The sequence below is a fragment of the Carcharodon carcharias genome, chromosome 10 (genome assembly GCF_017639515.1).
Source record: "Carcharodon carcharias isolate sCarCar2 chromosome 10, sCarCar2.pri, whole genome shotgun sequence".
Classification (NCBI taxonomy): Eukaryota; Metazoa; Chordata; class Chondrichthyes; order Lamniformes; family Lamnidae; genus Carcharodon; species Carcharodon carcharias.
In genome coordinates, this window is record NC_054476.1 from 62393129 (window position 1) to 62421086 (window position 27958).

Below are 27958 nucleotides of genomic sequence, written 5' to 3' on the forward strand. Positions count from 1 at the left end.
CCACATGTCTGTCCTTGGCTTGCTGCATTGTTCCAGTGAAGCCCAACGCAAACTGGAGGAACAACACCTCATCTTCCGACTAGGGACTTTACAGCCTTCCGGACTGAATATTGAATTCATCAACTTTAGGTTGTGAGCTCCCTCCCCCATCCCCACCCCCTTTCTGTTTCCTCCTTCCTTTTTTTTCCAATAAATTATAAAGATTTTCCTTTTCCCACCTACTTCCATTACAAAAAAAAACCCCACTAGAGCTATACCTTGAGTGCCCTACCATCCATTCTTAATTAGCACATTCGTTTAGATAATATCACCAACTTTAACTTTAACACCTATGTGTTCTATTGTACTATTGTCGTTGACATCTTTTGATGATCTGCTTCTATCACTGCTTGTTTGTCTCTACAACCACACCCGCCCCCACCTCTCTGTCTCTCTATCTCTCCGCCCCCCACACACACACCTTAAACCAGCTTATATTTCAACTCTTTCTTGGACTCGAACTCAAGTTCTGTCGAAGGGTCATGAGGACTCGAAACGTCAACTCTTTTCTTCTCCGCCAATGCTGCCAGACCTGCTGAGTTTTTCCAGGTAATTCTGTTTTTGTTTTGGATTTCCAGCATCCGCAGTTTTTTTGTTTTTATCATTGCATTGTGAGAGTTGGCGTTCTATTGGGTCCTTAGGACTACAATACCCCGAATGCAATGTGCTCGATGCGCTTGCGTGTTAGATGCGGAATGTGATCTGAGTTGCTTAGAGGATATGCTTGAAGGTCGTCAGGCTAGCTTTAATTCTAGAGAAGGGAGGTGTAAGGTAAGAAACTATAATTCTGGGAAAGAATGGTAGCTTCCTAAACAAAAACAGAATTACCTGGAAAAATTCAGCAGGTCTGGCAGCATCGGCGGAGAAGAAAAGAGTTGACGTTTCGAGTCCTCATGACCCTTCGACAGAATGGTAGCTTCCTGTTAAGCCGATTTTATTGCTGCATGTGGAATTCAAGCGGAAGTGGCTATTTTCTGTGAAGTTCGAAACTTTCAAGATCGCGATTTCTCCTTTAAATTCCAATATCATTGGTACAAGCTGCTGTCACGAACAAATGGAACATTTTAATGATCAATTTCATACCATTGTTAAGTGTGTCACTTAATGGACTGTTAGCGAAAGGTCCCTAGAGCTTTCTCAAATGCACAACAAAATGTGCATTGGTTTTATCGATTTAAAAAGATGATTTAGGAACATTTTTTAAAACTGCAGCTACACTGTAGTTGGTATGCAGATACTCGACATCAGTTTCTATATATGTTAACTGCAAAATATTAATGGCTTCAATGCACTTTGTAAGTTCTGATTGCCAAAAATTATACTTTATAAATCATATGACCAGTGCCTTTACCTGCTCCTATAAGGGAAATTGTAGGACGTCAGTTATATCCTTTGGGTGTGTTCAAGACTCAAGATCCATAGATTTCTACATATTTAAAAACATCAAGGGATGTGAGTATTGTGTTGGAAATCAGCCACGATCTCATTGGTGGAGTGGGCTTGAAGGTCTTATTGGCTTGCTCCTCCTATTTCTTGTGTTATTACTGAATCCCTTCTATAATTGGAAACATGATCTACTCTTGGAATTTGGCAAGTTTAGTTTTGGGTTGACAGCAATGTTGCTTCTATTGGGTGCTAGTGGCATATGTGCATCGTGTGCAGTACAAAAGGAGCTATAGTGGCTACTCCAATGGCTAACTTGGCACAGGGCTAAAGACTTTCTGGTCTGTAAAGTTCAAAAATACATCAAAATGTGCAATTTCCCCTGCAGTTCAATATTTCTATTTAGTGAATTTAAAATTATGTTTATAGTCCTTCACTGCCTTGTGTTCTACAAATGGATATGTAAACACTCCTCTTTTTGGATTCTTGAATAACTTTGTTCCACATTTGTATTTACAGTGAAATTCTGACAGAAATCTTGTATTTTGTGGCTATTTTAGGAAGGTCTTGGGGTAAGTGAAATATGTAACTATGCAAAAATACTTAAATTTTATCTAGAGTGATTATGTCCAAAAACTTGAATTTGTATAAAGACTGTTGCATTGAACCATGTGGACCAGAAAGTTGGGATTTGATATGTCTAATTATTCAGTTGCTTTTAGCTGGGTACTACTTCTAAATACTACAATTGATCCATGTTCCAAATTTTCACCTCCCCAATCTGGGAGAAATGTGGGCTATTTGGCTCTTTGAGTCTGTTCCACCATGGTTGATCGATATTTTAACTCCATTTACCTGTCTTGATCTTGTAAAACTTGATACTCTCATCTATGTTGTGTGTTGAGATATTCAGATTTCCACTACCCTTTGTAGGGACATCTGTGTCCTGACATCCCCCTCCTCCCCCACCCACTGCTTAGCTTAAATTTTAAGGTTATACTCCCTTGTTCAATTCTGTCCCACCATAGGAAAGTTATCCATGTACATTAATTCCATCATCCATTTTTTTCCTTTGCCCTTTTCTAGAAATGGATTTTATGCCTCTTTTTTCCTTCCTCAGCCCCAATATCAAAATTTGCTGACTTAGTTTATACGCTGACAATGGCATTTAGAAGTTACAGGAGGGACACCAGCCAAATGGAATCCTATCCCAGGGAAAGTCGGTAAACTTTCTGAAGGGAGGCAAATTGCATATGTCCAACTTTGAGTTATGTATGGAATTGAATAAATAATTGAACTCCCATAGGTGAAAGTGGCAGAGTTGGTTTGTGAAACTAACTTTACAAATTGTTTATAGTAATGATTGACTTGACTAGCCCATCCCACTTTTCTTGATTCTGTACTTTGGCACAAGTCAGCAACTTTGAGAGATGTGTGGAAAATGAACAATAACTTTTATTATTTTTGTTGTACAGGGCAAAGATGAAGAGCAGCAATGTGTTTTATCTTGTCTACACCTTGTCTCTCCTCTTTGGTCTACTTTGTATAATATTTGTGACTACATGGAGTAAGGGCTACAGAGGAGGCTTTGCCTGGGATGGAACAGCGAAGATGTTTAATTGGCATCCTGTCTGCATGGTGACTGGGCTTGTTGTCCTTTATGGGAATGGTAAGCTCGGAATACATTTTTCTAGTTGATTTGCTTCCGGAGCTACCATTTCATCTTGATATTTAAATGCTGCACTGTATTATTTGCATAGGTGAGACTAGCCTACCTTTCAAACTTATTATAAGCATAATTTTTGATTGTTTACATTAATACTTAGCATCTGTAAATTGCTATAGTCTACACCTTCCATTCAATCTAGCTATATCGTGTCACCATAGTTGCAGTCTCTGATGGTACAAGGTTGTACCAAACTGCTGCAGAAAAGTTGAATAAAGAGGAATCACATGGCATCAACCTAGGCCCCAATTACAACAAAAGCAAATGTTGCCCAGTCATCCCTGCAAAGTCCTCACTAACATCTGGGGATGTCAAAATTGGGAGAGTTGTCCCACAAGCTTGTCAAGCAACCTGATATAGGAATCATACCTTGCAGCCAATGTCCCTGACTCCTCTATCCCATCAGCAGGTCACCACCTCCAGAGGTGGTGGCCCAAGAGGTATACACTCAGGAAAGAGTGGCCTGAGTCCTCAAAATTGATTCTGGACCCCATTAAGTCTCATGCATCAGGTAAAACACAGGCAAGGAAACGCCCTGCTGATTACTATCTACCACCCTCCCTCAACTGATGGATCTGAGTTCTTCCATGTTGAACACTATTTAGAAGAAGCGCTGAGGGTAGCAAGGGGACAGAATGTACTGTGTAGCTCAGTTGCACCACTACTGTCCAAGTCCTGAAGGACATTGCTGCAGACCCAGTCTGGCAGCTGATGGTCAGGGAACCAACAAGTGGGAAAAACCTACTCTACCAATCTATCTGCTGCAGATGCATCTGTCCATGATAGTTTTGGTAGGTGTGACTGCTGCACAATCCTTGTGGAGATGAGGTCCCATTTTTCACATTGAGGATAATTGTGCTAAATGGTATAGATTCTCAACAGATCCAACAGCTCAAACTGGGCATCCATGAGGTGCTGTGGGGCAGTAGCAGAATTGTATTCTAACCTCTTGGCCCAGCATATCTCTCAATCTGTTATTACAATCAAGGTGGGGGAACCAACCCTGGTTCAATGAAGTATGGGAGGGCATGCTAGATGCAGCATCTGGCATAGCTAAGAATCTGCAACTTCTAAAGATATAATGCAGGACTACAAGGATACTAAACAGTGACAGCAGCATGTGATGGAGCTGTGTGATCCTACAACCAATGGCTCTGATCAAAGCTTTGCACTCCTGCCACATCCAGTCATGAATGGTGCTGAATAATTAAACAACTGATGAGAGGAGGCTCTACAAACACCCCATGTTCAATAACGGCTGCCCAGCGTGTCATTGCAAATAACAAAACTGTTAGGAGGCTAATTATCTCAGTCCCAGGACATTGCTGCAGGAGTTTTTGGGGCAGTGTCCTAGGCTCAACTATCTTCAGCTGGCCACACAGTACATTCTGTCCCCTTGCTACCCTCAGTGCTTCTTCTAAATAGTGTTAAACATGGAAGAGCTCAGATTCATCAGTTGAGGGAGGGTGGTAGATAAAAACTTTCCCTTCATCATAACATAAGAAGTAAGGATATTCAGTTCCACTTGCAAATCCTTTGCTAACGAAGCAGTCTGTGTCCATATTCAGCTAGACCTAAACAGCATTCAGGTTTGGGCTGATATGTGGCAAGTTTGTGCCAGGCAATGACCACCTCTAACCATCTCCCCATGACATTCAACAGCATTACCATTGAGATTTCCCCATCATCAACATCCTGTGGGTTACCATTGGCTAAAAATTGAACTGGATCAGCCAATATAAATACAATGGCTAGAATAGTACATCATATGCTTGCAATTCTGAGAGTAACTCACTTCCTGACTCCCCAAAACTGCTCCATCCAGAAGACACAAGTCAGGCCTATGATGGAATACTCCCTACTTTCCTCAGGTGTACACCCCATTTGGCTGAGTGCAGCTGCAACAACACTGAAGCTCAGTGCCACACAGAAGTGAAGTCTGCTTGACTGGCACTTGCTCCACCATCTTAAATATTCTGTTTTCCACCAGTACACACTGCTACTACCTACAGGATATCATGAGGATGTTTCCACTTGTGGGAGAGACTAGAACAAGGGGACACAGTGAATGAAGCCTACTGTTTAAGATACTTTTTTTTCCCAAGGGGTTGTTAGTATGTGGAACTCTCTTCTTAGAAAGCAATGGAGGCTGGGTCATTGAATTTATTCAAGGCAGAGTTAGACAGACTTCTGATAGACGAGAGTTACGGGGAGCAGATGGCAAAGTGGAGTTGTGACCACAACCAGATCAGCCATTATCTTATTGAATGGTGGAGCAGGCTTGAAGGGCTGAATGGCCTACTCCTAAATCCTATGTTGGTATGGATGTGAGACTTGGCATTTCTCAAGAGTGTTTATCCCTTCCTGGTGCTGCACTTCTCTTCTGCAGCTGAATGCTTTGGGCCTTGTACCTGTTACTAAATGGTCCTAACACCAAATTGCCCAGTGCATGCTTGTGTAGTTGGTCAGTCCTTCACTGGGAGCCTGGTAGCTCAAGTATTTTCCATAATTATTTCCTATCAATGCTAGCTTTATCTTTTAATATTCTCACTGGGTGATCCTGCTATGCCACATCATATAATCCTTGCCTCTCTCTTTTGAGAAAACAATTCACCTTCTCTCAATTATGGTGACCCTTTGTTAGTTGATCTTCATCGTCTCAGACAGGAACTGAACTTTTATTAGACTATCACAAATGAACTTCCAAATTACTATTAAAATAGATTTATGCTAGTACAGAACTTGCGTATTGCTGAAAGAGACAAGTCTGAGCTTCTCATCTAGCACTCATTGGGACTCTTCACAAGGTCACCAATATAAGGGGAAACAACAATTTATACTCTTTTATGTGAATATAGTGCTGATTGGTTGGCTAGCAAGTAGACTCTAGTAGAGGTGCTGCCATTGAGAATACACCAATGATGGTGACTGACAGTCAGCTGCCAAGCATTGTTTGAAATTTAAACCAGGCAGCTTGACCCTGATTGGTCAAGGCATTGCCCTGAAGAATGAGTCAGCGAATGGCTGTCACTTATTTTGTTTAGCTGAAACAGGTGCCATGTGTGTACATGTTCTTTCTGCCTACAAAGAACAGGGCCCTGTGTATGAATATGTAGCTTCCAGTACATGCAAATGTCACAAATATTTCTTTTTGCACCATGTGAAACATATTTAGCAATGGGGCAGCAACTCAAGACTAATAACAGGTGACATTGATCATCCACACATGGAACATCCTCCTGAGTGACCAACAGGGTGGGTTTAGTTCTTGTATTGATTTAACCTGAAGGGAACAGGGTATTGATGTTCGCAAGTTACCGGTGGTGCTATACTGAGTTGAGCCTTGTCCATTTTCTCCACCCTGACTGGTTCTGGTCTGACTTAAGAGGGGAAGTGCATGTGTGTACAGCACCAAGTGGGTATGGGTGCTCACCAGCCTTTATCTTGAGCAGAAAATTGTAAGTCAGTGAGCATAAGTGGAAAACCCCAGCCCATTTGGGTAAATGCTTTAAAATCCACCAGGAAATTAACCTGTACATTGTATGGATAGAGGAGTAACTGTAACCTGTTCCTTTCTTCCAGCTATTCTTGTATACAGATTGCCCTTCACCTGGTCCAGCAACAAGTTGATCCTAAAGTCAGTTCATGCTACACTAAACCTTGGTGCATTGTTTTTTGCTGTCATTGGGTTACTAGCAGCATTTGGGTTCCACAATAAGATGCATATTCCCAACTTGTATTCTATGCATAGCTGGGTGGGATTTGCAGCAGTCATTCTCTTTGGCTTGCAGGTAAGCAGTGCTAAAATGTATTTATTGTAGACCTCTCCTATAAACACGTTTTTCAAAATAACTTCTTGTATTGGCAAAAAATAACTTGCTAACCTACTCCCACAACCATTAAAGTTGACCTAATTTCTGCTAAGATAATGCCTTAACTATTTGTATTTTTTTTCAATCAATGGACTGCAGGTATTTGACTATGTAGAGCAGAATATCATAGAACTCTGACAGCAATAGATTCAGATTCACTGGGGCTGCAATAAAGCTGCTACATTTGGTCTGGTTTCCCTGGTGTTAAGGGGAGAGAAGTTCCCAGTTTTAGTTACTCTACAAACTCTTGATGTGTTAGTGTTAACATTGAGGATTAGGCTTGTATGAGGCCCCCTCTTCCACATGATCAAAACTGCCGAGTACCTAGGCCATTCTTGCATGAGGATATTTGAGCTATTGGGTTGTACAGCAACACCTTTTTCTAATTGTTATACTTCTGAACACTCAGGTAAGGCTGTGTTCTTTAATTTCAGGCTCCTCCTTGTCTTCTCCCTACTGTTTGCAATCAGCCATGCCTCTAAGTTGAATTTCCTTTGTCTATTCACATATGTTTTTGGCTGCCACTCTGAGCCTGAACAATACTCGCCTCATTTTTCTGTTCCCACTTTGGCCCTTCTCCCCTGTTTCCTTTTTTCTCAGTTCATGCATCTTTTATTTTCTTTACACCAGTATTTTGACCCTGCATCCCTACAATAACCATAAGCTGCCTGAACTCCTATTGCTACCCTAGACTTTCTTTAAGCCTAAAATTTGTCTGAAAGTCAGTCACTCCCTCTGGTACTTTATCCTACAAACACATTAGTTTGTTCCTCTTGTTTTAAAAACCTGAGCTCTTGTCTCCGCCTTTACACTGATTCTTCATCCCTCCCACCCCTGTCAAACTCCCCTCCATTCTAAGCATTTTTGTCCATATTCATGGCTATCTCAATCTTGCGATCTCACATGGCCATTTTACTTCCATGGTATTCTTCTCAATTTCCCCTTGCCCTCTCTTCTGAATTAGTTGATCACCAGTTCTTCCCTCAACTCCTCTTCAGATGCAACAGACAGCAAAGATGGCTATGAAACAGGATTGATAATTATTGCTGAATATTAAATGGGAAGGAGAGGAGGTAAAGTAATTGTACTCATAAATAGCAAAGATGCAACTAGCAATAAAATAGATACAGAATCAACATGAATTGAGATAAAAGATGAGATCCATCATTGTAATGGGGGTATACTATAGATCACCAAATATTGGAAAAAGAAATGTTAGCAAATATACAAAGTGAGTAACTGGTATGGAATTTGGAAGTAATGTTACACTTGCATAGAATTCTGGTCAGGCCACAATGCATAGTCTAGTCTCTAACTATAAAAAGGACAAGCACTGGAACAACTGGTATCCCTGTAAATCTTTTTGCACTATCTGGAAAGATTGATCTGGAAAAGGGGTTTTTAAAATTGATGGATTGGAAAGGGTAGATGTGGAGAAAATGTTCTCACTTGTGGGAGAATTGAACTAAGCCGTAATTAGTTATTGATAAATCTAGTGGGAGATGAGAATTTCTCTAACCTGGAGTGGTTAGAATGTGGAACACCCTACCACAGTAGTTGAGACAAATAGCTTGGAGTTTCCCAATGGAAACTAGGTAAGTTCATAGGTGAAAAGGGAATGCGCCTAAAAATGTAATGACGTATATGGAGTTGCGTATCCAGCATACATCAGTGGCGACAAATGACCCTGTTCCTATGATTTATATTCTATGTATTGTAATCACTGTAACCCTTGCCATGGCTGTCCTCTTGATCTTGTTATTGTGGATCCTTAAACCACTGCCCCTACCTGTTCCTATGCTTTATATTCTATGTATTGTAATCACTGTAGCACTTGGCCATGGCTGCCCTCTTGATCTTGTTAGTGTGGATTCTCTACTCATGTGCTTTCTATCCTTAAACTACTGCCCCTACATGTGCATCCCGCCTCTTCCTTCTATATCTTCCCCAGGGGGAAATCTCCAAATTGGCAACTTCCCTCCTAGCTTACAATTTCATTTATCACAATAGTTCTGCAAAACCACTTCTCACTTCCACTTTTGATACCCTTGTTTGCAATAGAACCTTTATTCACTGAACCTGAACATCAGCCATGATACTGCTCCTGATTACTACTGAATGCATGTCCTACCACTGACTAAAAATCACTTGGCAGTGATGTCTTGATGACACCTGCTCAAAGCCTAAATGAATGACCTGCACAGTTGGGTGAAGTATCAGAATATCTACTGGTCACTAGCATGAGTCAATCCTTTCAAGAGAAGACAGCACAATTTGGAGGCAAGGAACTTTAGCTGTCTTAAAATTTTGATAATTACAAGTAACAAAGATTCTAAAACTACTAAGCAAGTAGTTTGGATAAGACTTTCAACTGAATTGTTTTGTCTTGTTACTATTGAGATTGTGAGCAGACATTTTGTAGTTCTGATGTTGCCTTTTATATACCATTCATCTTAAGATGACCTGTCTGATTAACATTTATAGGATATATAATGTTCTACTGAAATTCCCCTCTAGTATATCATGTAACAAGGTCATGCTCCCTTTGCTTTCACCATCCATGTCTGCAGTGATTTCCACTTGTGCAGCTCTGCTCGTTAGATGGCTGGAGTGCTTTTGCTACTCCAACTTGACTATACTTTTTCCATCCTAGTGCATATAATGTATGATCAGCACTCCCCTTACCCCATAAATTAGAGTGCAAGCTTCAAATTTGGACTTGAACACAGATCTAGACTAATGCCCCAATGCAATACATTGTATTACCTGAGGTGCTCATTGCAATAAGATGCAAGATTCTATTCACATCTGCAGAGCAGTGTTCATGTCCTAGCCAACATGATTACTCAACTAACACTGCCAGTTGTAAACCCTCTCCCCCTGACAACTACATCACTAAAGTCCACTAACCAGGACAAACCTGGAATATGGTTTCTGGCTCATGAGGGACTGGTCAAACAAGTACAAGATGTAGGTTGTGCCATTGGTTTCATTTTTGTGATGATCTAATGTGTTCCTCCTTTTGATCTACAGTGGCTGCTGGGATTCCTGGCATTTTTGCTGCCTTGCACACCTCTCTGGCTTCGAGCTGCTTACAAAGACCTGCATGTTTTCTCTGGACTTTGCATCTTGGCAATGACTATTGCTGCTTCTCTGTCAGGAATTAATGAAAAGTTAATATTTGTACTGTAAGTAAATTTTAAGGTTTAAAAGAATAAAATATCCCCCTTGTTTGAAGCCATAATTACAGCCACTTCATACTCTTTCCCCTTCATACTAATTACTGTTGTCAATCTTCTGACATCATTCAGATTCTTACGAGACAATAGCAGATCTGCACAGGGAGTAGCTAAACTCATTACTGAAACTGAATGATATTGATTTGGAGTGTCCTAAAGATGGGGGCAAAATCGGCCTGGTTTCCAAATTCTGATTACTATCCAGTGACCCCTGCTGGAAGTGTCAGTGATAACTGAATTGTGCTTGGCCCTGATATCCTGCTTAGCCAGAAAGCTGAACTAGCCTTCTAAGCAGGTTCTTATGAATGACTATTTGAATGTGGAGTTAGGTCGCTGCTGCTTATGTAACTGAAATGCAGATGCCAGATTCTCAGATGAGTCGAGGCAAAAATAGATTAAGTTCCAGCCAATAAATAGTAAGAATTGGGGAGATGGAATGTGAAGGGAAGATCCAAATACACTTCCCAATCCCCTTTCCCAAAACAAACTTTAAGTGACCATTCTTTAGGTGTGGTTGGATTTTAATTGCTCCAACATTGGCAGAAAGATCTTCAACAGCCTGGGCCCAAGCCTTTCCACCTCCTTTAAGACGCTGCTTTAAAATCTACCTCTGACCAAGTTTGAGGTCACCTGTCATAATAGCTCTGGCTCAGTGTCAAATTTTATAAAACACTCCTGTGAAGTGCCTTAGGATGTTGTACTACATAAAGGCACTATAATAAATGCATGTGTTGACATGGCTCTATGCCAGAAGTTCTTGACCAGGAGTCTTCAAAAAAAACTTGGCCAAACTGAAGTTGGTGCTGAATATTAGTGATTGGACTGAAATGCCAGCCAGTGGCTCCTTGGGAACTGCATTATCAAAATATCTTGAGTATAATTTCAATCTCTATTTTATTCACTGTTCCTCACCTTGAACTACACATGAGTGGAGAACCAATTCATTTTCAGTTGGTGGACTATGTGATTGGCTCTAATGGAGAAGCAGGCTAAACTGGCACACAGGTTCATCCATTTGTTTTATTTTCTTAATGTCACACCTGATACTTAACTGCAAAATGCACATTGACATTTTCAGTTGTCAGGTGATAAATCTTTATCAACTGTCAATCTGCTAAATTTAAAGAAAAAACAGAACAAGAGCCTCCAATCCCATTGGCCCCTTTTGAATTAACTTTACATGTAATGTGATACTCAGATGAGGGGAAGCTCCATGCAAAGAAAGGAATATGTTGATGCAGAGTAAAGCAAAAATTTGTAACAATTGAAGATGCCAATAGACTTCACTTGAGCCAAACCGAGGTGCTGGAGCCAAGGGGCAAATGAAGATAAATGGGTCCAGTAAATTGCTGTCAATAAACACATTCAGGGTCCAGACTGTATTCCTCACATACACTGTACATAACTGCAGAAATTGGTACATGTTGACTGAAGGATTACAGACCCCAAAATGTGTCCAAGTGTCTCACTGGAGTTTACCCATATTCAGGCTCTTTTCTAGGGTTGCTAAAAGTGATTAAATGCATTCCTGGAGGTTTCATCACATGACTTAACCACACTCAGGCCTTTCATTGGCCAACATATCCATCCTTGTGATGTACTGCCTTCCTATATCAATTGGAAAGCAAAAAGACTTTACCCAATTGGATGATGCTTGACTGTCAGCCAAAAAGCCTTTTTCCCATTTGCAATACTTTTCTATCTAATAAAGAGAACTGTTCAAAGAAAATGACAAAATCTTGTCTGGATTTTTCTCCAGGATTGCACACAGCAGTGTCCTGGACATTGATCTTCAATTCCTGGAGACACCAGGCCAAATCTGGAGGGTTGGTACTCTTTTCCAGCACAGAGCTCTGGGCTGCTTCACGCTGGTGTAGTCTCCACTTAACTGCACAAGTAGGAATGAGTCATATACCCCTTCAGTTTGCTCCACCATTCAATAAGTTCATGGCTGAACTGATTGTGGTTTTTACTCCACTTTCCTGCTTTCCTCATAACATTTGACTCCCCTACTATATCTCTATCTTGAATATAGTCAATGACTCTTCCTTCACAGCTGAAGTAGAGAATTGCAAAGATTAGTGACCCTTGGAAGAAATTCCTTTTTCAACTGTCCTAAATGGGTGACCTCTTTAATATGTCACTAGTTCTAGATTTTCCCACAAACAACCTTTCAGCATCTACCCTCAAGTCCTCTCAGGATCTTACATTTCAATAAGATAGCTTCTCATTCTTTTAAACTCCAATGAGTAAAGGCTGAACCTGTCCTCTTACGACAACCACCTTCATCCCAGGAATCAACCTAGTGAACATTCCAATGCAAGTAGGTCTCAAGTAAGGAGACCAAAACTGTACAAAGTACTCCAGGTGCAGTCTCATCAATGCTCTGTACAGTTGTAGCAAGACTTCCTTACTCTGATACTCTACCCCTTGCAATAAAGGCCCACATTCCATTTGCCATCCAAATTATTTTCTGTACCTGCATGCTAACTGAGTCATGAAGACACACAGATCTCTATATTACATTATTCTGTAATTTCTCTATTTAAACCTACTTTTCTACCTGTCATGAGGGACAAGTTCTCCATCTGCCAATTTTTTGCCTACTCACTCAAACTATCTGTTCCTTTGCAGCCTTTGTCCTCTTCAAACTTGCTTTCCCACCTTTGTATAGTCAGCAAATTTGGCTACAATACACTGTCTTCATCCTAGTCATTAATATAGATTGTAAATAGTTGAGGCCCCTTTGTGGCACTCCACTAATTACAATTTACCATCCTGAAAGAGACCCATTTATCCAGACTGCTAGTTAGTCCTCTCTCCATGCTAATATATCACCACCAAAACAATGCGTTCTTACCTCGTGTAGTAATCTTTTGGGACACCTTATCAAATGCCTTTTTGAAATCAAAATACTTGACATCTCCTAGTTTCCCTTTATCCACCCTGCTTGTTAAATCCACAAACTCAAATTTGTCAAACATGATTTGATTTCTTTTTTCTTTCTCAAAACCGTATTGACTCCACTTGACTTTTTTCTAAAATGTCCACTTATTTCCTTTTAATTGGCCAAATAGCTGAACATCTATAATTTCCTTCATTGTCTGCCTCCTTTCTCGAACATTCAGCTTTCCAATCTGCTAGGATCTTTCTAGGTTCAAGAAATTTTGGAAGATTACAACCAATGCATTCACTATCTCTGTAGCAACTTCTTTAAGATGTTAGCATGCAGGCAATCAGGTCCAGGAGATTTGTCAGCCTTTAGTTCCAATGGTTTTACAAGTACTTTTTCTCCAGTGATTTGATCTCCTAACTCCCTTCTATCCCTTGATTATTCGTGAATGCTTTGTCTTCTACCATGAAGATAGATGCAAAATATTTGCTCAGAGTCTCTGCTATTTCCTTGTTACCCATTCTTAATTACCACAAGATGGGGGCGATTGCCTTTAGCATGGCGGGTGAGGTTACAGAGGGTTGATGGCAGGTTGTCAGCCACCTTTATTCTTTAAATCTAGTACCATTTACTAAGCTTACTCACCACCAACTATGGTAAGGAAATACACAGCCTTGTCAGGAAGCTTAGCGGAGATATCCTTGCTGGGATTGAGTGTCCTTGTTTACTTGATCAATTTACTTTTAACTAGAACAAGTTATTTTTGTCTGATATCTGCCTCGTAATCTGTAGATCTGGTAAATGGAGCACAATCTACTCTGCTACTGAAATATCCAAATCTTAAAATTGTTGCTCAGCACCAGCATCCCAAGTTTCACATTATGTATGTTTTTGTTTATTTGTAGAACTATCTTGTACAGAAAATACTTGTTACAGGGTCTGAATTTCACGAAGGAATCGGAGTAGCCCTCAAGCAAAAATGTTGAACTCCTGTTCCTGTACTTTTTCAACAGAGAATCAAACAAGTCAAGCGTTTAACTGTATTTACTCATGTTTTTGTGCACCATCTGTACCTTGAGCAGTGGTGCCAGAGGGTTGGGAACAGGCCCACTTGTCAAACCATTCTCTGCAGAATCATGGTTTTGGGGATGGCGTGGGAAGCAAAAATGAAAAGTCAAATAATTTTGACCTGTTCAAATATTAATTACTCTAATAGCAGTTTTTTTTAAATGCTCTTGTTTTCATTTAGCAATGCTCCAAACTCAACTGCTCCCTATAAGAAGCTTCCACCTGAGGCATATTTGGCCAACACTTTGGGAGTGTTACTCTTGTGTTTTTCACTGACTGTAGCCTGGATGCTCCTCAAACATGAATGGCAGCGACCAAATGCACATACAACTGCACCCAGCGATGCCACAGAGGTACCTTGTGCAAACAAACTCAATACACTATCATCTAAATCAAACTGCAATGTCTTTGTCCCATTTGTTTGTTTTGCAATGACTGGTAGATATATTTTAAGGGCAAAAATTCTAATGTTTCCTTCCTTCCACCCCCTCAATTGTTCCTATATCATGTACAAAATTCTTAGTGGGTGTGGAAAAACCTAATATTCAGACTTCTGTTAATCTTGACAACTAGGTGCATGAGCCCTTGTGGAGTGAGTTGGGCTGACTGTGCTTTTGATAACCTCCTACCTGAAAAATTGGCAAAGCTCAGCCTTGTTTATTTCCTAAGGTATCATGAAATTAGACACACTAATTGAGTAATCTCTTGGTTTGTTCCATCTGGCTTCCATTTTTGTGAAAATTTCCATGATGGAAGTAGAGAATGCAGATGAGTACATGCTATGTCAATGCATAAATGTGCTTCCTGTTCTTTAGAATATAATAGCCCTATTTCACTGCTTCTCATTCTTGAACAAACTGAATTTTTATTGAAATGTCATTCTGGAACATTTATTATACGTTCCTCAAAACAAATGTTGAATTCAAATTTAAGTAAGATTATACAAAATCCTTATAGCACATTTCCTTCAACATTAAACTAGTGCGACAAAGCAAATGTGCAAAAAACAAAACTCTCTCTAGGAACTGGGAGTGTCTACAAGTCTAACTTTTGTATAAATACCTGCTTTACCCTAGCAGTCAAACTTGTAGTCATAAAGGGACATGCATATAATGTTCCTGTCTTTGTAAAATAGTACTTTCTTCATTTGGTGTGCCCTCTACGATATTGTGCATCATGAGTTGGTACTGTACCATATGATCAACAAATTCTGCCCTTGGAGTCACTCAGTTGAATTAGTTAAGGAAACTGAGGGTGGAAGTCTGGGGAGATGGTAGCATAGTGGTAACGTCACTAGACTAGTAATCCAGAGGCCCAGGCTAACGCTCTGGGGACAAGGATTCAAATCCCACCATGGCAGCCATTGTCGATTGTGTCATTTAAAAATCTTGTTCACTAGTTAGGGAAGGAAAATCTGCTGTCCTTACCTGTTCAGGCCTACATGTGACTCCAGACCTACAGCAATGTGGTTGACTCTTAACTGCCTTCTGAAATGGCCTAGCTTTGCTGAAGGGTAACAAATGCTGATCTTGCCAGTGACACCCACATCCTATGGGAGAATAAAGAAAAACACAGCTTTTCGGGCTGCTTGTCAGAACCCACAATTTTATTTGATATCAAAGTTAAATTATACACAAACAACTTCGACTCCTATTATATTGTTATTTGTCTTGTTCCAAATGATATTTTAAAAAAAAATCTTGAATGAATTTCCTTCAAGAAACTAACTTGCTTATGTGATCCAGAAAATGTGGTGTGGCTAACCAACTTGTACAGAATTACTGTTCCTCATCCTTTAGTTTAAACTAATGTAATATACTGTTTTAAAACCTGTTCAAGGTTGTAACTCCCAGACATGTGTAGTAGCATCTTACTGTAAAGGTTGCCTTGAGTATATTGAACTGTGCTGATGAGTTTGTTGGCAGGAGTAACTATCCTTCAATATGAAAGAATAACATCTAAACTTTGAGCTATTAACCAAATTTTTGAACTTGATATATGCTAAATTACCTGATTTTAATTAACAAATATTGTCTCCCTGATGGTTTATTTGGGGGAGATATGCCCTGCAGGATGGTACCAAGCTATTGACCAGAAGGTGCCAGGTTTGATCAATTTGTGCTTGGTTATCAATCTGGGTGACTGATTCACATCCAGTGCATGCACATATACTATTTGCTGACAAAAAAATTGAGCTTGATAAGAATATCCTGCCAGTATTCACTGTAGTTTTGAGTGCCTAATTGAGGAGTCTCAAAGGCTGCCAGCTTCTGTGGAACAATATTCCAGCAGAAGTTCACTAACTAAAAAAACAGATGGAGGGTAAATTGTTGCATTCTGACTCTCAAACTGGGTCTTGGCCATTGTTGATGAGACATTAAATCAAGGTTTAAACAAAAAAATGGGGTTAGGTGAAGAACAAAATTTGATTTTTGGGTGAACGTTGTCACTAGATGTTATCAGTGCACTTAATAAATGATACATGGACAAATAATTATAACAAAGCATTCTGCAGCAGCCAGGTAATCTAATACCATCTAATTATCTACAGTAACTGCACTTATTCATTTGACAAATGCATCTGTATAGCCAGCTAATAATTGCTGACTGAAATTTTGTTTGTATTTTTCTTTAGCCACTTCTGACTGAAAACTAAATGAGGAAATCACTGAAGCTTCTGTATGCAGTTGAAGAAGCCAGTCTTGAGATTTGCATACTAATATACCACTGTACTGAACTACTGATTCCTCACAATGATGGTCTTGTCCCCCAAAGCATTGATTTCAAAGTAATTTTACTGTTACAATATTTGCCAAGTCTAAGAACAGGCAAGATAAATATTTGATGGGCCAAGTTGATATTTTATTTGAAAATGAATTTAAATGTCACTAGCAATGCCTAAAAGGTGAGAAGTGGAATGACTTTCCATCTGCTTTACAGTTTAGACTTGCAGTCAGCCAGTTCAAAAAGCTGGGCCCTGCACATAACCAACTTGGTTAACAACATTGTGCTGCACTTTACATTTGAAGGCAGCAACTTTACTTTAAAAAAAAATCATGTTTGAATGAAGAAACTTGAACTCTTTTTTGCTTGCTGGAAAAAGTAATCTCTAGGCTTGTTAACTAGCCACCATTTAAAGCAGATTTCTATCATTGACCAAAGCATTTTCCAAGAAAATGGTTTTCAAATCTGTGCTTTTCACTTCACTTAAGGAAAGAGGAACTGATCTAGTTGATGGAATAGAACAGCACATTGACATGTATTTCTAGAACCTAGATTGTAATCCTGAGCTTTTTGAAGTTCTGCTCCACAGTGCAATGAATTATTAACCAAGCATTTTGGGACTACACATGAATCCAGCTCAGATTATTGGGATGAATCTCCATGTTTATGGCACTTGATTGTAATGATTGTAGGTAGTCCCTACTGTCCAAAGCTAGGTTCTGACTACAGTTCAAAAATTAATGTTTGCACAAGATATCCACAAGTTTTAATGATATTCTGTTGTAGGTTCAGTTAGCTGCCTAACAGCAGTAAGAGCTCCACTCTACACTTGCACTTTATCTGACTTTGTTTGATGGGTCAACAGCCTTTTTAATGTACTCCTGGAGTACAAGAAATCACTTTATTGGGAGAGAAGCGAAGCTATTAGTACTATGACCAAAAGCTATTTTTTGTTTTTGATTGGTTTTAGATATAAGAATCATTTGTCAATGTATTTAATGTATACAACCATATAAAGGATTCCTGATGTTTTATCACTCATCTGTGTATTTACTGTTAACCAGCAATATACTATGCAAATCTACTTAATAGACTGCAATTTGTTGCCTTGGCCACCAACATCAGAACCTACATCCTGTTTTATAAAAGAACCATTTAAGTGGATTAGGACGTTATAAGATGTACGAGCAGATGTAGGCCATTCGGCCCATCGAATCTGCTCTGCCATTCAGTGAGATCATGGCTGATCTGATAATTCTCAACTCCACTTTCCTGTCTTTTCCCCATAACCCTTGATTCCCTTACTGATTGAAAATTTATCTATCTCAGCCTTGAACAACAACCCAGTCTCTACAGCCCTCTGCAGTAAAGAATTCCACAGATTGCCTACCCTCCTGAAAGAAGAAATTCCTCCTCATCTGAGTATTAAAGGGGCACCCCCTTACTCTGAGATTATGCTGCCTGGTCCTAGAGTCTCCCACAAGGGGAAACAATATCTACCCTGTCAAGTGCCCTAAGAATCTTATGTTTCAATAAGGTCACCTCTCATTCTTCTAATCTCCAATGAGCACAGGCCCAACCTACTCAACCTCTCATAAGAAAATCCCTTCATCCCTGGGATCAACCTAGTGAACCTTCTCTGGACTCCCTCCAATGCGAATATATCTCCCCTTAGATAAGGGGACCAAAACTGTTCACAGTATTCTGTGTGGTCTGACTAGTGCCTTGTATAGTTTTAACAAGACTTCCCTATTTTTATACTCCATTCCCTTTGAAATAAAGGCCAGCATTCCATTTATCTTCCATATTACCTGCTGAACTTGTATGCTAGCTTTTTGGGATTCATGCACGAGGACACCAATCCCTCTGGGCTGTAGCTTTCTTCAGCCTTTCTCCATTTAAATAATATTCAGCTCCTCCGTTCTTCCTGCCAAAGTGCATAACCTCACACTTTCCCACATTATATTCCACCTGCATGTTTTTGCCCATTCACTTAACCTGTCTAAATCCCTCTGTAGACTTTGTCATCCTCACCACTTACCTTCCCACCTATTTTTTATCATCTTTTATAATAGACTCTAACATTTTCCCAATGACAGATGTCAAGCTAACTGGCCTATAGTTATAAAAACAAAAAACTGCGGATGCTGGAAATCCAAAACAAAAACAGAATTACTATAGTTAACCTGTTTTTTTGTCTCCCCCTTTGAATAAGGGTGTTACATTAGCAGTTTTCCAATCCTCTGGGACTTTTCCAGAATCTAAGGATTCTTTGAAGATTACTACGAGTGCATCCAATATCTCTGCAGCTATTTCCTTTAATATCCTAGGATGCAACCCATCAGGTCCAGAGGACTTATCAGCCTTTAGCCCATTTGTTTCCCTAGTACTTTTTCTCTAGTGAAAGTTATTGTATTTATTTCCTCCCCTCCCCCTAACCTTTTACCCCATGATTATATAGTATTTTGGTATGCTAATTAGTGTCTTCTATCGTGAAGACTGATGCAAAGTATTTATTCAACTCCTCTGCCATTTCCTGGTTCCCCATTATTTCCCCAGCCTCATTCTCTGAGGGGTCTTTATTGACTTTGTAATTCAGCTAGGTTAACAAAGCCAAAGACCGCACAGCTACCAGATTTTTTTTTCCATTCAAGGGATGTGTGCATCGCTGACTAAGCTAGCGTTTATTGCCCACCCCTAATTGCCTCAGAGAACAATTTAAGAGTCAGCTAGATCGGAGGGTAGGGATAAACTGGTGTTGATCCAGGGTTTCAAATGGTGATTGCCCTGGCCCATTCTTAAAAAGGGTACCTTGGCAGATATTAGAGGGTTTCAAATCGGGCATCTTTGCAGATATTAAATAAACAAAAACCGGCTTAGATTGAATTTAAACTGCAAGGGCTGATTATGGAAAATGATAGCAACTTTTTAACTAGCTAAAGAGAAACTCTTATATACTGCCTTTCAGGTCTGTAGAACACTTCAAATTGCTTTGCAGACAATGAATTTGTGCGAGAAATAGCAGTCAAAATTTAAATGTGTACAGAGTCCAAAAATAGCACTGGAGTCAAATTTTTTTAAGCTATGTTGGTTGAGGGATAAATATTGACCAGAATGTAACAGGGGAACTCCTGCTTTTCAAAATTATTGCTGGGGCATCTTTTACAGACAGGGCTTTGGTTAAGCATCTCATCTGCAAGACTGTACTTCCAACAAGGCAGAATTCCCTGGGGAGGATGGGGAGATTAAATACTAGAGGTAACCACATGAACAATGCAGGGGATGGGTCAGAGTTCATTCCTATTTTAAGTAATATTTGGAACGGAGTTATGTAAACTTGAAAACAAATGTACAATTAAGTCATTGTAAAGGATTTATTTGAAACTCTGCAATCTATCACAACCCTAAAAAATACAGGCAGTAATATGATTGTGCTTAAATCTAAACTTCAGGAAAGGGGATATAGGCTTTGAGGCACAGAAGAATTAAACTGGGAAGATTTTGCCAGCAGTTGGGTTACTCATCTCCAGGAGGCTTCACGTTTTCCCCTATAAATTCTTTCAATTTGACAGATATGTGCCACTTACAGATCTAATCTTATCATTAATTTTCTTAGTTCCCGTCCATGCCTTGTGGTTTGGGTATGCTACAGAGCAAACTAAATTGAGATGGATCTGTGGTTATCTTCAGTCTTGTCTACCATGCTTTGATTATGAAGCAGATCCATTCAAAACTTATTCGAAGCTGACTGTTTAATGCAGATGCTGATATAAGTGGTGTTTTATTTGTCACAGATGTACAGCCAGGTCAGCAGTGCAAGCTGCATTCAGCTCCCAAGGTGGTTCTTGGAGACGTCTGAAAAAGAGCTCCTCAATACGTTAATATTTTCAGGATCAATTACTGATGTATCTGTTTCATAATTGTCAATGTATCAACAAACAGGATAAGCAAAGTTAAGCAAACATGCAGCTTTCAGCCCAAGTCTGATGGTCCAGCTAGATGTTAGTGACATTTTAGATTGCGTACAGTGGAAGACCCAGGCTCCTGGTGACAAATTCAAAATTCCCTAAAGTGGTTATTTTCAAACTGTTGCATTTTTATGCATCAGTTTTTCTCCCAAAAAAGCCAATTTATGATGTGATGTTTGCTGAATTGTTTTCTAATAATGAAGTAGAGGGATAATGCAACTTTGGATTTTTTTAGTTTAGCTTAATACCACATCCATAATAGTAAATTGTGTAATTTGAGTGGATAGCAGCTTTTGTTGGGTTGTTACTTGTACATCTTTTGTTGTAATCTGCATAATGGATTTTTTGATTATGGAATTGGCACTTATAGTTTGCTTAAAATGAAGAAAAATGGAGTAGTTAGTGCCCAGTAACCATAATGACTCATCTCTGGTGGATGTATAGAAGAGGCAAGTTGATATGTTATTGGTGAACAATATAAATTGGGATTGGTAGATATAAAACATCTTTTTCGGAGTGAAAAATGCTGAGATTTTGGCGCTCAGTTGATATGTTTGGAGTAACATCAGAAAAATGTAGATTTACACACAATGATGTTTGCTAATGTTCTGCTTTTATGATCAGTGCCATATACCCTTCTTTGGGTTTTCTTTTCATGGTTGGTCTCTTCAGGGTACAAGTCCAATAAGGCACCATTTCATCATTAACACCGCATTCCATGGTAATTCCGGTTCACTTTTTCAGTTGCCTGTTAACCAGAACAAATGGCAGAAAACAGGCTCAAATTACAGAACATCTTATCCAGTAGAGGACTCTCCCAGAAAAGTGGAGCTAAAGCCGCAATCGGATCAGTCGTGATCTTGTCGAATGGTGATGCAGGCTCAAAGCTACTATTTGTGTTCTCCCATATATTTCACAGGAAAAAAAACATGCTTGATTTAGATGTGACACTATCCCGAATAAGCCTCCTTCAAAATAATTATCAATGAAATGATGAAATATTGGATTTTTTATTTGTTCTTGGGATGTCAGCACTGGTAACAAGGTCAGCATTTAATGCCCATCCCTAATTGCCCTTTGTGTGATGGTTAGCTGTCTACAACTGATAAGCTTGCTAGGTCATTTCAAAAGGCAATTAAGACCGCAAATTAATGTGGGCCTGGAGTCACATGTAGGCCAGACCAAGTAAAGGCAGCAGATTTTGTACCCTGAAGGACATTAGTGGACTAGTTGAATTTTTATGACGATCCAATGGTTAAATGATTATTTCTGAAACTAGCTTCTTCTTCCATATTTATTAATTGAATTTAAATTCCTCCAGCTGCCGTTGAGAGATTTGAACTCGCTTCCACAGCATTAATCCAATAACATTACAACTATACTATTATCTCCATAGATTAAATATCAGTTGTTTTTACAATATCAATACATTGTATCTACATAGCATTTTGTCCATTAAAGACACTAAATGATTTGCAAAGATGCCAGCAATAAAGTGACACTGAGCGAAAGAATGATATTAGCAGGAATGAGGAAAAACTTGGCAAGAGTTCTTAAAGGTGAATGAGGTAGAGATAATGAGGAGTTTAGGGATGTAGTTCCAGAATGTAGTGCTTTGGAGGCCAAAGGCAAGCTGCCAACAATGTGTAGAAGGTAGGAGGAAATGATCAAGAAGCTAGAATCAAAGGAATGGAAAGTTAGATGGGATTGTAGAGTTAGTGGTGCTAACAAATCAGAACTGATGAAACTACGAAGAGATTTAAACACCAGGATAAGAATTTTAAATTGGAGAACTTGAGGGCCTATGTGGATTAGCAAGAACAGGACTGATGACTAAATGGGGCTTGTTTGGAATAGGCAGCATTGGAATCAAATCAGATACTGAGCTCGCAAACTGGTTCAGCTTAAAAATAATGGCTAGAGAAGAGAATGGAATGGGCAGGATTATTCCCCCATCGGGGGCAAAGTTGAAGGGCGGGCAAGCACAGGCGCACTTCTGATCAGCGCCTTTGATTGGGGGCGCTGTGCTATTTTACGTGGGCGGGCCAATTAAGGCCCGCCCAACGTGACATCCGCAGAAGCGCTATGTGCTCCCTGTGCAGGGATGGGGGTGGGGGGGGGGGGAAATCCCAAAATCGAGAGTGCACTCTTTCACACACGCGCACAAAAGAACGCACTCATCTCCCTGAGGCTAAGTGCTGCCTTGCGGAGATCGGCTGTTCTGTGACAAATATTAAAAATAGAAAAAACAAAATCCTGATGTCCCCTCATGTGACACTGTCACATGAGTTGGGACATGTCCATAATTTTTACAAAAACTTTATTAACACTTTTAAAAAACCTACATTAAACCTCATCCTGCCCGTGGATGAGGTTTCATGCTTTTTATAATTCCTGCCGGGGCTCCTGACCTGCCCGCCAATCTTAAGGTTGGACGGGCAGGTCCATTAATTAGTTTAATTACTCTGTCAATGGCCTCAATTGGCCATTGACAGGTCGGTGGGCACACAGCTGATTTTGCTGCGCCCCCGCCTAAATGGGGCGCAGTGACGTTGGGAGTTCTGCCTGTCATCACCGTGTGTCATTTTACGCGTCGGCGAGTGGGCCCTGCTCCCCGACGGGAAAATCCTGCCCCTTAAGTTTGTGGTGGGAGATAAAGGCAGTGGCTTTGATCTTAATAATTATTTGCAGGGGATTAAAGTTTACTGAAGACTGGATGTCAGACAAGCAGTGTGCTTTGGGGAACAGACTTTATATGCATCAGTATTTTGCAAGGTTAGATTGCAGATGTTATGAGTGCACAAAGTATATCTGATATCTAGATAAGAGTAAATATAGCCTTTGTCTCTGTACTTTGTGACTATCATGATTTAAATTGAAAGTCATCAGGAAATCAACAAAGCACATGGAACAATCACTGCAAGTAAACACGAATGACATGTCACTGATTCCCCCGTTATCCGCGTCAATGTAATTGATAGATTCTGATACTTTTTTATACAATGCCCCATACTCAAATTCTACTGTAATTCTGGAACAATTGTGATTCCAAATACAATCAGGTCTGCAATCAATATTTGTGTAACCAGTTAGGCCAGCAAACAAATTGATCCACATGATGACAAACAAAACCAGCACAAGTAACTTTGGTAATAGTTTTGCAAATCTGGTTGCTCCTTAAACATAAATGGTTTCAGACTTCAATTGTGTCCTTGTAAACCTTCTAGCAATGCATTGTGGGCTATCTCAAATTTATGACATCATTGGTTTCATGCACAGTGGTGGTGTTTATTACAGCCAAGCAAACAATATTTTGATCATGTGCCATGAAAACAGTCTGACCGGTTAATTATTTTCTCCCTGCTTTTGTTTCGAAGCTGAGATATTAGAATATTTGAGAGAAATAAAATGGTAGATTTTAGAAAATGCGAAGAGGGATATAAATTAGGATTTAGTTATGTACACATGAGAGAATGTTTTCAAGATCAGGATGTGTAGTTTTGAGTATAAGTTGGCAAAGAAGATTTGACACAAATGAAAAACACATGGCCAAAGAAGGGGGGGACTTTCAAAATGGTGGTTTTTAATGAGAGGTAGAGTCCAAATTATTTATGTAAATTGTGAACAACTGTGCTCCCAATATCAATCCTTGTGAAACACTGCTTGCCACCTTTGCCAATCTTGAATAATACCTTTAACCCCTGTGGAGAGAGGAACAGAGTTAACATTTCAAGCCCGTATGATAAGTCATAGACTCAAAATGTCAACTACGTTTCTCTCTCCACAGATGCTGCCAGACCTGCTGAGTTTTCCAGCACTTTGTTTTTAGTTCAGATTTCCAGCATCTGCAGTATTTTGCTTTTATTTACCTTTAACCTCTTCTGTTGTGTAGCTAGCTTGCTGATCTGTCTGCTACTTGTCCCTTGGCTCCATGTATCCTGACCTTAGTTATTAATCCACTATGTGGCAACCCTATTACCTCACCTGTCAGACACGAGGGGAATCTCCCTCTCCTTCGGGCTTCTTGGACTCAGGGGTGTTGTCCAGTCGGTCTGCCTAAGCCTTCAGTAGTTGTATGTGCGCTCCACTTTGACTTCCTGGTTTTCTAGCCACCGTCCGAGGCGTCGAGCTTTGTCTTTATCCTTTCAAAGGGTGTGGGTGCTGCTGGCTCCACTGGCATTTAATTGCCCATCCCCAGTTGCCCTTGGAAAGGTGGTGGTGAACTGCTGCAGTCCATGTGGTGTAGGTATACCCACACTGCTGTTGGGGAAGGAGTTCCAGGATTTTGATCCAGTGTTATGGAATGACAATATGGTTCCAAGTCAGGATGGTATGTGGCTTCGGGAGGAACTTGCAGGTGGTGGTGTTCCCATGCATCTGTTGCCCTTGTATTTCTAGGTGGTAGATTTGGAAGGCACTGTTAGAAAAGCATATTGAAGAGGGGTGTGATGGTACAGCAGGATGGGTGCGGTATAAGATGCTGGCTTTTTACAATTGGACGTGTGCTGGCTGTAGGATGACCATTGACTAGGAATGGCATTGGGTGGCATGAATGGGAAATGGATATGTTGAGTAAGTGAGTAAGTTGTTCAGTCTCTTCTGAGGTGCTGAGCAACCCTTTGGATTACCAGCCACAGGAGTTAGGTGTCTGCATTTGCCCCGATCAAAGATGGCCGCTGTTAGTGCGACAGCGGCCGTTGCTCGGACTATCATCACGTGATAGGGGCGGCGGGACCGCGAGGCTGGAAGCAGCGCGAGCGAGAGGAGCTGGTATTGCCGGAGAGCGCGGGTTGCCACCATGTCTTACAACTATGTGGTGACAGCGCAGAAACCGACCGCCGTGAATGCCTGCGTTACTGGTAAATATTTTGAACGCGGAAAAAAGCGTCAGTCCCTCTTCTCATTTTCCCTGTTCGGCAAAGAAGCTTGGTTTTGAGGAAGGAAGAGCGGTGGGTTTGGGCTGGCAGGGTCAGGCCTCAAGTGAGGCCTAGCCACAACATTCAACACTGAGTGAGCAGCAGGTAGACGCTGCAGCAATCCTTGGGGCAGTTAGGAAATGCACTTTTGATTCAGCTCTTGATATTTATGCGGCTTAATATTAATTACAGTAGGACGTTAATGTTAAAGCAGCATTCACTACATCAAAAGATGACAAACCTTTGTTTGTTTATTAATATCTTCTAATTAACTTAAAATCATGGTACGGAGAACAGATTTGAGAAAACCCTCCCCAAGACAAAAGGTAAAAGAGTCATGCAGCCTTTCTTGAGATATTGCTTCCTTTAACTTTCCTTGACTGTAATAAATTGAGTAAATTATTTACATAGGCAGTTGTTTGTTATTTATCTTAGACACTCCTTCAGATGTAACTCAATAGTGTGCACGGTTGTAGCAGTTAATTACTAATAACAGGGCAGTGAAGGGCTGAAATTAGACAATTTGGATCTCTCATTTCTTCCCTGCTAAATGTGCAGACCACAGTGGATGCTGCTATTTGGATGCCAGTAACCAACCCTTTATGCCTCGTTTAAGTGGGCATGTTTAATGTTTGAGCCTACACAGTAAATGTCAGGCTATTTCACACTTGTGTTTTGTCGCAACCAGATTCAATCATCTGCACATGTAATATCTGCACATATGCACTTTTAAACAGGGAACTGTATAGTGCTGGAACATGGGAACAGATATTTTTCTTATCTTTGGGTGCTGACCCTATATTTATTCCTGCATTGCAGTTTTCACCTCTATGAGGCACTTTGGGTCTTGAAGGTGTTGTATAAATACAGGTTGTAGGGCCAGTATCACATCATTTATCTACAGAGTAATCAGAAATCTAATTTTAATACAAGTTTTATTAATGTGATCTTCAATGAATTTGTTTGCCAACTTGAGCCTTACCATATTATCTTTGCGTAATGCTTATCTCCCAGAAATGATTCTTGGTTTTCTGGGCCTTTTGCCATTTCTCCAAATTAAAAAGGTTTACTGAAAATTTTCATGAGGATGTTGCCCTTTGGACTGGCATACATCGCATGTTAATTCTGATAGTTTCCATTGTGGTGTTCTGTTCCTCTATAGTTGCGAACAGGATATCATTTTTTCCTTAGTTCTGTTGAAGAGTCATACGGACTCAATGTTAACAGTGTTCCTCTCCGCAGATGCTGTCAGACTTGCTGAGATTTTCCAGGTATTTTTGTTTTTGTTTTGGATTTCCAGCATCTGCAGTTTTTTGCTTTTATCATTTTTTAGGATGCCAAGTGAGAGATTATAGCATTGAGAAATGGACCGATTTTCCATTTAGGCCACTAGGTATCTAGGTTTCCCTGGTTAAGTATGGGTTGGATACAGTGCAAAGCTTCCCGTACTCTGCTCTAACAATATCACTCACTCATATCTCAGAGAAGCATTTATTAATTAATATCCCCTATATTTTGCAGCAGGTATCCAATAACTTTGCTGAGTGAGACTTTAAATTTAGTACCAAATTTTAGTGCAATTTGGAATGAAATTGTTGGGCCATTGAATGAAAGATTCCTCTGCAGTTGGGCTGCACTTGAGCCCAAATCTCTGGGAGAAAAGGGAGAGTGGTATGCCTGCTGTATCTTCCAGCTTCCTTTTTATCTCCTTATTTCATCCAGTATACTCCCTTCACCTCAAAAGAAAGAGCACAGCCTCAAGCACACTCTGCTTTTGTTTAGAACCTCTTAATTAAAGTAATTCCTCAGAACTTTGCTTTCAGAAACTGCAGCTGGAACCAGGAAAATAAAAATGCATGATCATATACATTCCATTCTCCAGTGTGGACTCCATGTGCCTTGGTAAGGTTTCAAAAAGGATCCTCACAACTATGAAGAAAGGGAGCATATTATCTTGGAAAATAATACAGGATGAATGAAATGTGTACCAAACTGAATCTCCCACAGGGCAATATCCTCAAGAAAGCCTTTAACAAACTTATTTTAGCTTGGATGAATGGCAAAATACATATGATTATTGCTGGATCAAAATTTTGGAATCCAGACCTAACAGCACTATAGGAGTTAAGT

At 40.0% G+C, this 27958-nt stretch overlaps 2 protein-coding genes across 4 annotated transcripts in view; both read left to right on the plus strand.

Annotated features, from left to right (window-relative positions):
- Positions 1 to 704: 704 nt before the first annotated feature.
- LOC121283600 (cytochrome b ascorbate-dependent protein 3) lies at positions 705 to 17976 on the plus strand. Of its 3 annotated transcripts, none has more exons than XM_041198357.1 (7): positions 705 to 810; positions 1942 to 1994; positions 2898 to 3091; positions 6731 to 6939; positions 10054 to 10208; positions 14402 to 14573; positions 16856 to 17976. In XM_041198357.1, the coding sequence occupies exons 3-7, from the start codon at positions 2905 to 2907 to the stop codon at positions 16874 to 16876; spliced, it is 744 nt and encodes a 247-aa protein (XP_041054291.1). In that variant the 5' UTR covers positions 705 to 810; positions 1942 to 1994; positions 2898 to 2904; the 3' UTR covers positions 16877 to 17976. The 3 variants fall into 3 exon arrangements, with proteins under 3 accessions (XP_041054291.1, XP_041054292.1, XP_041054293.1); XM_041198359.1 differs by lacking the exon at positions 705 to 810 and adding an exon at positions 927 to 951; XM_041198358.1 differs by lacking the exon at positions 1942 to 1994 and having other exon boundaries at positions 706 to 810.
- A 7671-nt stretch (positions 17977 to 25647) lies between these two features.
- Positions 25648 to 27958, plus strand: part of ddb1 (damage-specific DNA binding protein 1) — a 100701-nt gene continuing 98390 nt past the window's right edge. Inside the window, exon 1 of the mRNA XM_041196910.1 lies at positions 25648 to 25771. Coding sequence (XP_041052844.1) covers positions 25711 to 25771 — 61 coding nt within the window. The 5' untranslated portion in view covers positions 25648 to 25710. The remainder of the gene's footprint in view (positions 25772 to 27958) is intronic.

Coding starts and splice junctions, on each gene's coding strand:
- LOC121283600 (XM_041198357.1), top strand. CDS start 2,905: ATGAAGAGCAGCAATGTGTTTTATCTTGTCTACACCTTGTCTCTCCTC. Junction 3,092..6,730: donor TGTTGTCCTTTATGGGAATG/GTAAGCTCGGAA, acceptor CCTTTCTTCCAG/CTATTCTTGTATACAGATTG. Junction 10,209..14,401: donor GAAAAGTTAATATTTGTACT/GTAAGTAAATTT, acceptor GTTTTCATTTAG/CAATGCTCCAAACTCAACTG.